Genomic DNA, 16,237 nt, shown 5'->3' on the forward strand with positions numbered 1-16,237 from the left:
ATCATTTCCCCCAACAAATGTCACCTCTTACTTTAACAAGATTGATTTTGTTAATGTATGTATTCCAACAGTTAATATTAATTTTTATATGTATGGTCTATTAATAAAAACTTAAAAACTTAATTTCTTTATTTTATCAGATATAAAGAAATGTTACTTGGATCACTATGTTTCTACCATCTGTCTCGAAATATAAACTTTATCAATAGTGCAAGCAGTTGTAGAAAAGAGAATTGAGCTTACCAAAATATACGACCTTTTTTTTTGATACCCTGTATAAGTGTATATATGTATAATATAAATCAAGGTATACTAGGTTTAATTTCCCAAGTTTGTAACGCTTAAAAAATTGATGCAACGAATAAAATTTTGGTATTCATAAATGGTAAGTAATCAGGTGGTCTAAATTGAAACTACTAAAAAAGCGGTCCGGTTTAATAGTACAAATTTTTATCGCCAGTTTGCGGGATTTATCTGATTTGAATTTTAATATTTTTATTTTCCTTAAAAAATGATAAGTATAAGTATTGCCATCTGGTAGTTGAAATTGTAACTACTGAATTCGGGGCTCCTTCTGATTTTAATTAGTACGAATAATTGTAACCAGCTGGCGAGTTGCAACTGCCAGTTATCAATGGGTGTACATAAAATCACCTAAAAAATCAATTTCAGATTGTCCGTTCGTCTAACTGTATGTCCGCCTGTCTGTCTGTCTGTCCTTCTGCCTGTCTGCTCGCCTGTCAGTAGACACGATAACTCAAAAAACGAAAAAAGATCAAGCTAAAATTTTTATGGCGTGTTCAGGAAACAGAGTGGTAATAGTCTGTAAGACCCATCTTGTAAAGCGAAATTAACTTTTAGTTTGCTCAACTCCGTCAACTGTTCGTTTTCACTTGTTTTTTAATATTTTTAGAATAACTATATACAAAAATTTATTTTTGTATGGTGTCAGGTGGGAAGTATACAGCTCAAATATTTCAAAAATGACATTGAAAAATTGCATGTTCTAACAGACAGTTTTTTTTCCACTTATCGATGCAAATAAAATAATCGCTGACCATCACGCCTGTACTATAAATTTCATATTATAAATACAATTCCTATTTTTTTTGTTATTTTTGTCGGTAAATATGTTTATTTACTAATTTTCTTTTTGTTATATGAAAATAATTGGACTGGAAATGACAAAATAATTGGTTTTATTTTTAATGGATCATTATTATTACTAAATTATAAATTTTTTCAAAATATTTTGTGGTTAAAATTCTTGTTTTATAAATCTCTTATTTATATATTATTTTGAATTTAAAAAATTATTGTTTAACAATTTCGTTAAGACTTTATCTTCTTTGACCAAAAGAAGATAATTTTCAACTCCCTAGCTTTTATTGTTTTGGAGAAATAAAAGTTGTTCCTTTTTTATAAATAATAACTTTTATATTTAAACTTTTGCAAAAAATACACCATTTTAAAATTACAATATCTCGATCAATTTTGAAGCTAGAAAGTCGAAAAAAAAAACAAAAATGTCCACAATTAAAACAGCTAGAACCTTTATTTGACCCTTTTTCTTATTTGATGCAATTTTTTTTTTTTTTTTTTGTAATGTGTAAAAAACTGATTAAAATCCCCCCAATTACCCTCCAAAGCAGAGGGTTAAGCACTCCCCCCCCTTGAGTGGTCGAATTATGGAAAATTTCGAAGATGCAACACTTTTTTTCTTTTATATATTTAGTTTCATTGTGCTAAGATATTTTCGAAGTTATTTGCAACAAATTTTTTTCTATGCAGAAAAGGCCCAAAATTTTTTAACCCCCAACTAGAAAGTGATCGAACAACAAACATTTAAAAAAAAAAAAAACCTTAAATTGTAACTTTTCTTCAGAGTAATGCTCATTCGAGATAAGACTCATTTTCAGTGTTTATTGATTTTACTTTTTTTGAAGGCTTTAGTTTCCTTTTTGGAATATCCTTAATTTTTTTGGGAGATTTTTAAAAGTGTAGGTACATTCCACTTTAAACCACTATTGACAGCCACAGACCTTGATTCTATAATTTGAGAAAATTGTTGTACAATTATCATCTTCTATAAAAATGATGTGGTCGACGTAATTAATTTCATTTCCTTTCTACTATGAAATTAAATGTACACCACCAATCTTCACATTGGAGAGTTGTGAGGTAAATAAGTGACATTTTCGTTATTATAAAACCATCACAAAATAATGTTCCATTAAAAGTTTTAATCCATTATCCTGTTCATATCTTTGTTCACGCTCCAATTCATACATTTTCATTTTGGTTTTTTTATAAGTCAACAACATTCTTCTTTCTGAAAGGCATAACCACGACATAACTATTATTATCATCGTCTTCATAATTATTAATAATTTTCCAAGAAGCTATTTTGTTTAATTGGAATTAATGTATGTAATTTATAAATGACAAAAAAAATTATTTTTTAATGTTCAAAAATAATTGTACAGTTAAAGCCACCTTAAACAAAATTTAGCTTCAGTCTATGAAATGCATGTACATTCGAGAATGAAAAATAAATTTGCCAATCCGATAATTAAATAACTAATACGAATACCAAACTTTTATTTAATAAAAATGATCATCGATATCTGTTCAGTAATTTCCAACATCTATTAACAAAAATCAACTCATTGTGTTAGATTTAGTTAGTTTGGGTCGAGTTAACACGGGTTGAGGTAATTTTGGAAGATAAATTTACAATTTTATTAATACTGCAAGTTATATAGAAGCTAGTTACTCTTGTCCATAATGCACTAAATTATAGGAGTTATTTTATTATTTAAATAGGTTAAGTATCACTTACTGAATGTAAATGCACAAAATTTTTAAAAAAATAGGCGGGGTAAGTGCCTCCATTTTAAGGAAAACCGTTTTAGGCTATATCTCCATAACCGTGTACTTTAGACCAAAAATGGTAAAAACCTTTATTGAAGATAATTAAACTATCTACCTTTTTTTGTAAATTTGTTTTTGTATTTCAAACGGTTTATGACTTATACGACTATAACGATTTACTTTTTGACTATTTGACCGATATCTCTTCTAATATTTGTTTAAACAAGAAAATGATAATAACTTAACTTTTAAATCTACAAACCTAATACATTAAAAATATTGAATACAAGACTTTGAAGCGCCGATGAAATTTTTTTTCTTTATTTTATAACTCGCTAATTTATAAACTTACAAAATGAGAAATGCATATTTTTGTAGAAAATTAAGTAATCTATAAATCTACAAAAATTGTGTCTTTTGTTTAAAGATTAGCGTTTTGTTTAAAATATATTCGTTACAAAGTTCAATCTTTTTCCGTGTATTTTCTTTCCCGGCAGGAGGGTGCAAGTGCACCCCCTTGCACCCTCCTCACAGCGCCCATGTTATAAATGACATTGTATGTTATAAAAATATAAATGGTGGAAACGCAATTCAATTGTGCAGTTTGCCAAGGCGCCCAATACATTTATTTGCGCTTCCCCAATACTTATTAAACTTTTGGGGAAAGAAAAATATTCTACATGCAAAGGTGGAGTTTTCTGAAAGTTTATCAAATATTTTAGCAGTTTTTTATTCTTACTTTTTACATTATTTAGCAATATTAATAAAATCTTATCACATTTTCGCAATATTTGGAATATGTAGGTATGCTTTAAATTTAGGAATTTACTTATACCGACATATCCTCTACTTAGGAGGTGGCGTGAAGATGATACACACTAAAAGTAACGTCAGAATTTTATTGAATTAATCCCGAAAATGAACTACAAAGTTATCTAATATTTGTTTTATAAAGTTAACCGTAAGAAACATACGATATTCATAAAAATTTTTAAGAATATTTTTCTCCTCAAATTTTAGCGACAAGTGGATCAAAATAACAATCTGGTCTTAACAGTTGTCAATTTTTTAATACTTGTTAACACAATCCCTTCAAGGACTTCATATGCGACTTTTACTATACTTTAATAATTACATAGATTTGTATATTATATTATTATGTATTAATAATTCTGTTGAATAAGTGTAGAAATAACCTAACCTACACAAATGGATTTTAAATAATAATTTGTATAATATGTAAAAATAAAAAAAAAGTAAATAATATGTTTTATTTTGCTTGCAGACATTTGGCCGTAAAGAGATCAGTTCAAAACCTTTACCTGCACATACAACACTTCAGCGTCACATCAAAGCAAACCGGAATGTCTTCATACCAAGGTTAGTTAGTGTATATTATTATTATGTCAGAGTATGTAATATTACATAGTGAAGCCCTCCTCCACCTCTACGTAGTCTGTACCTAGTAATATAGGTGCTTAAAAGTTACACAATACTTTGGAAGTTGTGTTCTCTTTTTTTGTTTAGGATTCCGTTTTCGTAATATATCCACTACATTATCACGAAGTAGTCCAAAGTCGGGGGAGAAAAAAGAATATAGAAATTTGCTGGTGGTATTTTGAGTCTCATTGCCCTGCCTCTCCCGGTTTCTTAAATGTCGACTTTTTTTAGCATAAAAGAGAGGAGCGCAAAGGCGATTTTAAGAAAGTCAGATCACCACTTTATTAAGGTTTTGGCGAAATACACAACCTAATTTGCCTAATGATAATTTTAACTTATTTTTACTACTTCTGTGCCAGTCATTACACTGAAGTATTCAATGTTCACCTCAGTCAGCTTAAACGAGTAGACTCGATGAAGATACTCCATGAAATTGGGAATCAGAGATAATTTTTGTCTGTATTTCTTCCCGAAGCTCTCAAAGAGTAGCTAAAAGTCAGCTGTAGCAGCTAAAAGCCGCGAAGATTATAGAGACGTTAATGGTTTTCGAGCTCTTGTTGCCTTGCCTCTCCTGATTTTGTTTTAGATGCGGATTTTTATAGTACAATACGAGCCACCAAGATGAATATTGGCGAGCTTCATCTCCCCTTTCTCATAGTTTTTCGGGTACCATAAAAGCAAAATTGCCTTATTTATGTTGGTGTCAATCACGGCATGGAAACGATGGAGTTATTCGAGAGAGCAAGGTCAATTATATTTATTTATTATATTACTATTTGTCCCCCAATTGATTGTTAATAAGATCTTACAAGTACCAAAGTTTTTCCTTCTCTAGAAATTTTTGGAATGTGAGAAAAGCAGATGTGGAAACGAGGTAAAGTTTTCTTTAGTTGAATATAACTACCGATAATTAAGTTCCTTGTGGAACTGGTTAAACTGACTAAAAACCAACAAGTAATTTTGTTACATGTGTCCTCACAATTAAGTATGGCTGTAAATGTCAAAACAAGTATTTTGCTTCTCATTTTGTTTTTTTTGTTTTTTTTTTTTTGGAAAAATAAAATTTCGAAAGTCATGTTTGACGATTTGAACTAGTGAGGAACTTTTCGAAAGTATTTTAGAGAATTAATAATTCTGTAGTGGTAAACCAACAGCCATCTAATAAATCCGATACAACCATATCATTGTTTATAATTATTAAAGTAACCTTAAACTCACAAAGCTTCTAATACTTACGGTAAATTTAAATATCTAACATGATCCCTTGAAGTTCATAATGCGATCTGTCGAATCAAATTCGATAAAATTTTAAATATTCCCTTTTCATATATGGTCCCAAACTGGACATCTGAACCATAAGTATCACTCTGATACACACATATTACGTTTGATTACATCATAAATATATTACGTAATAATATATTATCTATACTGCCTACTTATTCTAAACGAATAAAAAGAAATCATTAACAGATTTCTTCTTAACCTTCTTCCACAAATATGCTATGGAAATAGCGACTCGTGTTTAAAAACTAAGACCACCATGGCATTTTTAATATTCTTCACGTATTATTCTTTTGAATAATAATAAAAAAACCTTGATAAAAACAGGCGCCAGTCGGAAAGAAGAACTTTGTATAATTTAGAATGTTCTTTATTTCGAATTCTCATATTCTCAACGGTTATATTTTATCTTAAGTGAGTAAAACACTCCCGATGAGGAAAAAATAGATTGTTAAACTCTATCGATATAATAAAATGTGAAAAAAGAGCCAATTGAAGCATTGGGGGCCACCTAATATGATTCACGTTGGGTCTGAAAAAATTACTTCAGAAATAATGTTCGAAACCTTTGTACAAAAAATTGTCTACAACTTTGCTTATTATAAGAATTTTAATTTGACTAATATTAATCGAGAAATTCTCGAAATAACAAGCAACCAACAAAACCGTTCTTCGATAATTTTCACACACCACAGATCCAAAAACTGCAAAGGTATCTTTTCAAGACTTTATGCTTTCCATCGAAAGTTTATATAACGGCCAATTTCAATTTATTGCTGCCAATTTCTATACTGAATCTCGTACACTACACCTAAAATAGTCCTTGGGTGACAGGCGTAAACTTTAGATTTCAAAAAATTCCAAGGAAAAAAGTCGCATCCATCCTGCTGGAACCACATGCTTTTCAGATTGTGACCACAAAAGTTTTTATAGAGTAGTTCTTTCCATAGCCTATTAGTACATAATGTCAATCGCGGTTACTGGATTTAACTCATCCGACTTTTTCCTAAATTATGATTTCCTTAAGTCTTTGCTACTCACCTAAGAACCATTCAAGACCTAATGAAGATATCGTTCGAACCTTTATTATAAGAAATGGAAATATATATTACTAGCTGCACCCCGCGGTGTTACTCGCGATTTAAAGATATTTTGAGAGTTTTTATCGTTACTGTGTAAATTAATCAAGCTTGTAAAACCCTTTAAAAACACGGTTCCTATATGCTATCCCATAGGAACCGTGAGTTTTAGGGCAAATGTCATTTTCTGACCTCGTAAACTATCACTACCTATGCAAAAATCATGTCGATGCTTTGCTCTATGCAAAATTAAAACAAATCTATCCCACGGGAACCATACATTTTTTAGCCTACCTACTATTCCAGACTATAATCTATCTTGGTTATTTTAAATATGAATTGTACCTCAAAATTTCTAGACATGTACCCTACCCTGTACACTAGTGGCGTATTTATAGGGAGGGAAAAGGGTTCAAACCCCCCACATTGAGCAAGATTACTCTAAAGCAATCGATGTTACAAGCAAAGTCAAAGTGTAGTTTTAATTTTACTTAATAATAATTTCAAAGAACTGAATAAATTTATTTATAGGACTTTTTTTTATTTAATTTATTTATGACATTTTATTTAACACTATTTTTCCTAAACAAGCCGTCCAAAAATTTAAATCGCAAAATTTGATTAAACCAAATTGAAATTTCTATAATTGGAATTTTGAAAAAAAAAAATATTCTTTTTTTTGACAAAAATGAAAAGATCATATACAGTTTTATAACAAAACCGTTTTTATTTTTTATGATAATTTTAAGTTACAGACAGTTTTAAAAGAACTTTTCAAAAGAGAAACGAAAACGCCCGACAAAATTTTCTTAAAAGATCGTGTAACGTCATAATGTTAATTAATAATTGTATACAGTTTATACTATTCAATTAACATTATTACGTCACAACGATGTTTTAAGAATATTTTTTTTGTCAGGCATTTTCGTTTCTCTTTTTAAAAGTTCTTTTAAAACTGTCTGTAACTTTAGCATTCTCATGAAAAACTAAAAACATTTTTGTTATAAAACTTATATATGATCTTTCCATTTTTGTCAAAAAAAAATTTGATGCAAAATCCCAATTTAAATTTGTAACCTAATAAAAAAATAAGAATAATTTTTTAAAATTATTATTCTACTTTTTCTTCTAAGTATTATTAAATTTTTTTAACAAAAAAATTAATAAATTAGGCATTTCATTAAACACTTTTTTTTAAATTTTAAAATGCGTGCTTTTCCCTTAAGTAAATTTCTAAATATAGTGGCATACATTTAAGAAAATATAAAATGCTTTTTTCATTAAAATGATTTTTTCTTCCTTGTTATTGTGTATAGCTATAGTAGTACTAGCATACAGCATCCATGATATAATGTTACTAACTATAATAATTGACATACAAAATTATATAAATCAATTCTATTGTTAAACTAAAAATAGTCATTTTCATTGTTAATCTTACAAACACATAACCTTGCATTGTTTTCAGAATTTTTTCAAAATATAAATTCAAAGTACATTAAAATATCAGACCAATTAATTAAAAGAAAAAAAAAATTACAATTATAATTGAAAAGAAATTTTACAATAAATCCTTGTGAATTATTTTGTACATGCGTCGATAATAATTTATAAGTTTTATACAAAAACAAATGTTTTTTTTATTAGTAACGCGCAAAACATAATTAAATGCCTTATATGAGCTTGCATTAAATTTTTTTTATGCAAAGATTTAAATTTTTTTAAGCTGTAAAATCAAAAAACTAAAACATTCAAGTCAAATAAAGTGGTAACATTATGTCCGCCCTTTCGAAAGTTCAAAAAAATTTCAATTTGCCCCTCTTCGTGTTATCTGACAGAATTGGTATGAAATTATAATCAAGAGGCCAATTATTTGAACCTACAAATTTTCAACCTTCTATCTTGTATAGTTTTGAAGAAAATGGAAACTTATGTTCTAGTTTAAGTTGCGCCCTCACGGTTGCGCCGATCATAAGTAGTTTATTTGTTTAAAGATGACATATTTTACATTTAAACTTTTGTTCTATCTCTTTTTATTACATTTAAACTTTGGTTTTAACCATAGAATATTATACGTAGAGAACGTCATGGCCCAAAATTTGCGATATGATGAATGAGAGAGAAGACTGTGAGGTGGTTCCTATGTGTCCTTCAGTCCTTGTCTAATCTATATGTCATTGGCTAGATATTGTTTACATTACACAAAATCTCTATGCATCATATGATTATAAAATATAACTATGACAAGGACACATAGGAACTGAACTAACTGGCAGTCTTCTCTCTCATTCATCATATCGTATCCACTTACAGGCTAGCATATCCCTCGCGTTATCTATGTATATTATTCTATGGTTATAACTCTATTTACGGTTTACGAAATGGGTCCTGCGAATCCAAGACCCAATTGGCCTATGTTGCTCATTTTCGAACTCAAATTCACGTTCTAGGTCCTGGACACGCTATAAAAATTTTACTTGAATATCTTTTTGAATTTTGAAACTTTTAATCACTTATGAATGACTCATTTGAAGGTAATCACTAAAAATTATACATACAAACGTTTCTAAAGGTTTTTAGTCAACCGCAAGAAAGAGTGTTCCCTTTTATGAGTGACACGAAACATATCTTTAGCAAATTTTATAATGCAACTAGCTGTGAACTACCCGCTTTGCTGGATAGCATTCCCACTTTCACTCCTCTCACATATCCCCTTGTGTCGGTGTAACAGTTTTCTAATGTAAACGTCATGCTCTTTTATTTGTTACCCCACTTGGATATATTTGAAAATATTCACTTTCTCGCTCCACCTTTCCACCCCCGAAGGCTAAAAATAGATAAAAACAATCCTTGAAGCTGATTGTATATCTTGTCAATATTTGAGCTTCATCGATACACAACTTTTTAAGTTTTTGAAGCACATCTATTTCAATCCCTATTTCAACCCCTTACTCTACTATTTTATGCATGTATTATACATAAAAACGTTCCTCTTTAATCACTCTATTAAAAAAAACTGAATCAAAATCCGTTCCGTAGTTTTAAAGATCTAAGCATAAATAGGGATTAGGGACAGACAGACGAAAGCGACTTTGTTTTATACTATATGTATTGATGATAAAATTACGAAATTTCTCTAATTCTTCTTTTTCTTTTTTCATAGGTTTTATTTCCCACAAGGAAAACCAGTTTCGCCAATTCAATATGAACAAACGTTACAACGTATACAAGCGGCATTTGCAAAAGAATCAAGTGGACTAGTAACCAAAGAAACATGTTCAGTACTTACAGAAGCATGCGAATTACCACATTATTGGAAAGTACCTTTATTTAATGCGGTTGCCCGTGACAATAAAAGTATCGATGTTAATAAATTTATTGAATTTTGGAAACAAATGGTATCGCAATGCCATGATCCGGCTTCCAGATTTGTTTATATTTTAACACAAGGTCAACGTACATGGCTATGTCCAGAAGATTTTATATCACTTATACAGGATGTAGTTGACTCACATCCTGGTTTAACGTTCCTTAAAGAAGCTACCGAATTTCATTCAAGATACGTACATACTGTAAGTAGATATTACATCATAGTAATCATCAATTTTTTAGCGTACCGATGTCAATTTAGAATAAGTGGATAAAATAAAATCCAGTTGAAGTTATTCAGAGTAATATTTTTTGGTTCTTACTCATGAGCAAATTCTTAGCTAGGGACGGATCTACTAAATGGCTTTTTGGGCTGCAGCCCAGATGATACAATATCTTTTTCGATGTTATGATTCCCCACCACGATTTTTTCATCTTTTCCAGGAAATTAGAATGTATCAAATCTATCTATGTCCTGGTTTTTAAAGAGTTCCGACTTTTCTAGACTTCTTCAATTTTGGAAAATAAAGTTCTAGTATTATTTATCGTTTCTTTAGTTAGCTGTTTATTTTAATTAATATTTTCATTTAATTAATTAAATTTCTGTTTCATATGAAACGAAACTTAAATTAACACTTTTATTTTTTACAGGTGATAGCTAGAATTTTCTATTGTGTAAATCGATCATGGTCTGGTCGAATATCAATTTCAGAATTACGTAGATCAAATTTATTGTCAGTGATTCAATTACTAGAAGAAGAAGAAGATATCAATCAAGTGACAGCATACTTTAGTTACGAACATTTCTATGTAATTTATTGTAAATTTTGGGAATTGGATAGAGATCATGATTTAATGATTGATCGACAAGATTTAACAAAACACAATGATCATGGTAAGATCAAATTAAAATTTAATTGTTATATAGTTTAAAATTGTTTTTGTTTTCGTAGCATTATCTTCAAGAATTATTGATAGAATATTTAGTGGGGCTGTAAATCGTAACGGACCTAGAAGTTTATCAAATCATCGTGAAGAAAAAATGAGTTACACTGATTTCGTATGGTTCTTATTATCTGAAGAAGATAAAATGCATCCAACTGCAGTTGAATATTGGTTCAGGTAAGCATTACTTGCTTATATAAAAGGTGTCCCAAAATTAACGCAATATTTGAGTGTTTGCCCATTTGTGTAGTAAGTAATTCGATAGCTGGCAGTCAAGGGTTTTTTAAAATTGAGGACTCGGTGAAAAAAATCCGTTTTCAATGTTGGGCAAGGTTTTAAAAATAATAAAGTTTAAGCAGCTCGCGATTTTCGTATAAACTATTTAGCTTCATTAAATGTGAAAAGGTAAATTTTAAAAAAAAAACAGTGAGCGAAGACCATGATAGACCGTCCAAATCATGGAATTTAACATTATTTGATTTTTTTCCAAGGAGTTTTTTTTGAAGTATGCTGTTTCTGACAACAAGTCTCGCGCCTTGAGGGAGAAAATTCGGATTAGACCGTGGGACATCACGTGCTTTTTTAAATGATAAATACATACTTGAAACTTCGTGGGTGGCTTTCTTTTGACGAGTCTACCAAACTTTCCTCTACGTTTTTTTTCAAAAAGGCTGCGTTTTCAAATGTCCATGATGACGTCATATTTGAGTTATCGTTCTGAAAAAACACAGCAGGGAATTTATCAGACACTATGATAACATTAATAATTATTAACCTATAAAATATTTTGTCCGACAAAAATACTGCACCGATGATGATACTTATATACCACCTCGAACATGCCGTACTTAAGTATTTTTGTTTTTGAATACGTACATGGTTCACTTTTACTGAATTGTTTGTTATGAAGTGGTCATAGTGTCCGATAAATTTTCTGCTGCTTTTTTTTTTAAACGATAACTCTAATATGACGTCATCATGCTTATTTGAAAACGCTGTCTTTTCGAAGAAATTGGTAGAGAAAAATTTTGGTAGGCAAAAGGAAGCCACTCACGAAGTTTCAAGTACATATTTATCATTTTAAAAAAAACCGTTGTCTCCCACGGTCTAGATCTGTATCACTATGGTCAAGGAAAATTTCAACAAAAAAATTGTGCGATAAGATATTGGAATTTTACCTGATATGCTATAAATTTTACCGGATAAACTTTTCTATACATGACCCTATACTGCAAACTTTATGAATTAATAAAAACATTTACAAATTTTTAAGAAACTGTGTTTTCTATCAAAACTTCTTGCATTAATTTTGGGACACCTCTTATTAAAATAAAGGCCCTTCCAGGCATTAATAGGTTTTATATCTTGCTTTGAAAATAAAAATATAAAGTTTGATAATTGTCTGGATAAAGAAATTTGGATAATTGTCTGTTGAACCACTGTTGCTGTCTAACAGGAGGAAGGTACGGCCTTTATTATTATTGGCACATACAAATGAATATCTGTTTGGTCAAAACCGAACATAATTACGTGAAACAAATTCCTAATCTCGGTCTATATATCTATCCGCTAAAGTAGCCTAGTTTTGCCAATCTTCATTGGATTTTCAATGTCAACCTAAATAAAACTCCCTTAACAAAATTTTACGCGATATTGCAAGACAAATTGTGTGCCAAATTAAATCTGTTTAAGCTTTACATTAATATCGCAACTCTGCGAATGATCTTTTCTATTTGCAACTAACAGCGGTCATTATAGGGCTTCGGTTGGTATTGCAGTGATTACTGAAGTCTAAAAGATGAAGCGACAATGTTGAGAAGATTATCAACATCTTTGATCAAACGTTCTTTGACGACCACTTGAATTTAAAATCTGTTGAATCACAATGGACCATTCAGTCTAAATGTGGTCTAGTTCGAATAGATAATTCAACCTTGTCTAAACTAAAATCTAAGACGGTCTTTGTAAATTTGTAAAACATGGACGATGCGATAGACTTATGATGGATTAAAGTGGCTTTTTTAATCAATAAAATAGTTATATTGATTTTATTCGTTTCTTGTCCTCTTCATGGTCATGGTCTCTTAAATTCCGAGATACATACCAAGTTATTTATTTATCATCTAAAAATTTATATTATAAATTTTAGGTGTATGGATTTGGATGGTGACGGTTTCTTATCAATGTATGAGCTTGAATACTTCTACGAAGAACAAATGCAACGTATGGAAGCAATTGGAATTGAAACTTTACCTTTCGAAGATTGTCTGTGTCAAATGTTAGATATGGTTAAACCAGCACAACTAGGAAAGATAGCACTTGGTGATCTGAAAAAATGCAAAATGACACCAATATTCTTTGATACATTCTTTAATTTAGAAAAATATTTAGATCATGAACAACGTGATCCATTCGCGTCGCAACGTGATCATGATGGCGAAGGACATGAGGTATAAAAAATATTGACAGGCTTAATATTTGAGTGCTCACTAGAACTAATTCATTGTGGGAAAAATACCGGCAATTACCGTGTTCGATTTAGACTTCTAATGTTGTTTTATGTTTTAGTTGTCGGATTGGGATCGTTATGCTGCTGAGGAATATGAATTATTAGTTGCTGAAGAAGGGGGCGACCAGCAAGATCAAATGTAAGTATGATTATAATTTCGAAGTGTATATTTTCATACAAAATTCCTTTTTCAAACTAATTTTAGTTTAATTATATAAATAAATATACTTTATAACATCAGTATAAAGTCAATGTACTTAATTATGCCATAGATTTATCAATGATTTCTCACTCCCCATTATTAATATTTTTAACTCATATGAGGCAAGCAAGCATTTAGACCGAAGTTATTGTAAATAAAATTGCTGCGCCAGTAATCAACCAACAAATAAAAACCAATCCATAATGCACCGATGGCAGAGGGGCTTAGGGTAAAGCTGTTCCGTCATCTAGACCTGGATTGGCTGTCATTCAAAATTTTATTCAAAAATCATACTAAATTCATTTTACGAATTACGATTAATACCCTCCCCCCTTTCCTTACGTCATAAATTCTTGATTTACTCCCTACTTTAAGGCCAAGAGCTGAATACAAGGACCTATTAAACTATCGAAAATTACTTTTAATGGTAATCCACATAATTTTGATACAGGGTGAACGTTAGTATAGAGTTTAAATTTATCAATCTAAAAACTAAACTACAAAATTTAGATTCCTTTTTAATGAAAATGGTACCGAGGTCATGATATGTCTTTCGAATCGTGGCTAGAGCGAGAGTAATTCCATTCCTAAATTATTTTAAAATATTTTCTAAGCCCTTTTCATTAATTCTCATGTTGCAATCTGATATTCTCATAAACATCGCGTTCTCGTTTGTATTAAGTCATCCTTTTCCTCATAAATATGCTACGAAATTTCCAAAAAAATTGAACAAAAAAATTCCTGTTACCTCTTCGCTAGAGGCTTCAGGTTCTAAAAATTCATTGCCATCTAACCTTTATAACAACCTAATCAACCCTAGTAGCTCAGTTGGTTAAGGCGTAACCAATTTCGTTCGTGGTGCCTAGAGTAGCGGATTCGATTCCCGCCGTCACAACAAAAATTAATTTAATAGTTGTGATGGACTGGTGTAGTACATGGTATATGCATGAAGAAAGTGTACTCAGCCTCTGAAAATAATTGAGGAGCTGATAAATGAAATTATCAGCGGAAAAGGTGCTAAAACACATATATGGTATCTCAATGGGCTCTACAGCCTAAGTGTGTCCTTCGTGGACAGCCAATATATCCAACCAGACTTTATTGTCTACAGTTTTTAGCCCTTTCTTAGAAACTCCAGTCTGTTTAACCTTATCGTTGACAGAAACGGGTCCAGCCCTTGAAAAAGGTTGTAGTCATCACAGCCACCCGAAAATCGAAGTGCGAGTCGGAGAATCGTCTCGCTTATGATCGTTGTGGTGCATTCCTAGAGAGGAATGTTTACAAAATATATGACGCCCTGATAAAAATTTTGTACAATTTATAGTACCACGTAGGCAAAGGTTTGGGGCGAACACTAATAATTAATAAACTTGTTAAATGTTATTTTGTTCGCTCACAAAAATTACAAATTTAGAGTATGTTTGTTTGCACACCACAGTGTCACATTTAGACTCAAACTATTGAATCGATCTTTCCGAAATTTTTACAATTTCGGAGGATGTAAAATTAAATTAAACGTTAGTATACATTTTACATAAAATAATTTTATTTAGGTGCTTACTTAAATTACAAATTCAAGCTTACGTTTCTTTTTCGCGAAAACGTTAATAATTTCATCGATATCCAGGTTAACATTTTTTTCTATGTTTAAGAGAGCTGGCCCGAATAATCTTTGCTGTGCCATTAAGCACGCAATCAAGATTTTACTCTGCAAAGAGTAGAAACCTTTGCTAGCTACGCTGACGGGGGTTGCCAGTATTTGTAAGAAAATTTTTATAGTAAAGATTATTGTATAAATCTTGGTCGCGCATGCTTCAATGAGATAAGCTACCGACTCGTGTATGGTGAAATTATTTTCACATTCCCTTTTCCATTTGGCCAACCAAAATCGATATCAATTTATAACAGTTGATGATTCACTACCATTAAGGAATAGCCGGTATATCTGGACCACTTTTTTCATTGTCTCGAAGTCAATATCCAAGTCCCTGACACTAACATTTGGTTTAGGTAGAAAAACTCCCAACTGAAATAGATCGAGTACCTCCGGAGACAATCTCTGTCCCAAATTATTAATAACCGAATCTAATAGAGGTATGTAAATTGATTTCCGAAAGTACCCTTCCGCCGATTTCGCCTGATAATTAGTTCATTTGCTTTGGAACTGTACATAGAGATATTAATGCAACATTCAACTGTTTTGCTTGCTCTGTCATGTCGCCTCTGAAAATAATTGCTTGATTGATATCTTCAGCCATCGACATCAATAGACCGTTAAAGTGACGTCACAAGTCTTTTGATTGAAGGTCACGTCGCCAAGTTTTAGCAGGCCTGCCTCTTTTCCTTTATCTTTATGGATTTCAATAATAGCAATATTGCCATTGACTGTTTTTAAAATCTTTTTCAAATTCGAATCCCAACGATGTTGCAAGTGGTTAGCAGGTATCCGACTGAATGCATTTAATTCTTTGAACATGATTTTAAACCTTGTAACCGTATAATTTTTTTATATTCTTTTATTTTGTAATTTTATTA

At 30.8% G+C, this 16,237-nt stretch overlaps 1 protein-coding gene across 3 annotated transcripts in view; it reads left to right on the top strand.

Moving 5' to 3' along the window:
* The window catches only part of LOC123300788, a 191,692-nt gene that overhangs the window by 171,930 nt on the left and 3,525 nt on the right, over positions 1–16,237 (top strand). For all 3 annotated transcript variants that reach the window (XM_044883438.1, XM_044883447.1, XM_044883454.1), the window contains 6 exons: positions 4,160–4,254; positions 9,841–10,249; positions 10,698–10,941; positions 11,000–11,168; positions 13,141–13,441; positions 13,560–13,639. In XM_044883438.1, coding sequence (XP_044739373.1) covers positions 4,160–4,254; positions 9,841–10,249; positions 10,698–10,941; positions 11,000–11,168; positions 13,141–13,441; positions 13,560–13,639 — 1,298 coding nt within the window. The remainder of the gene's footprint in view (positions 1–4,159; positions 4,255–9,840; positions 10,250–10,697; positions 10,942–10,999; positions 11,169–13,140; positions 13,442–13,559; positions 13,640–16,237) is intronic.

This window comes from Chrysoperla carnea, chromosome 1 (genome assembly GCF_905475395.1).
Source record: "Chrysoperla carnea chromosome 1, inChrCarn1.1, whole genome shotgun sequence".
Classification (NCBI taxonomy): domain Eukaryota; kingdom Metazoa; phylum Arthropoda; class Insecta; order Neuroptera; family Chrysopidae; genus Chrysoperla; species Chrysoperla carnea.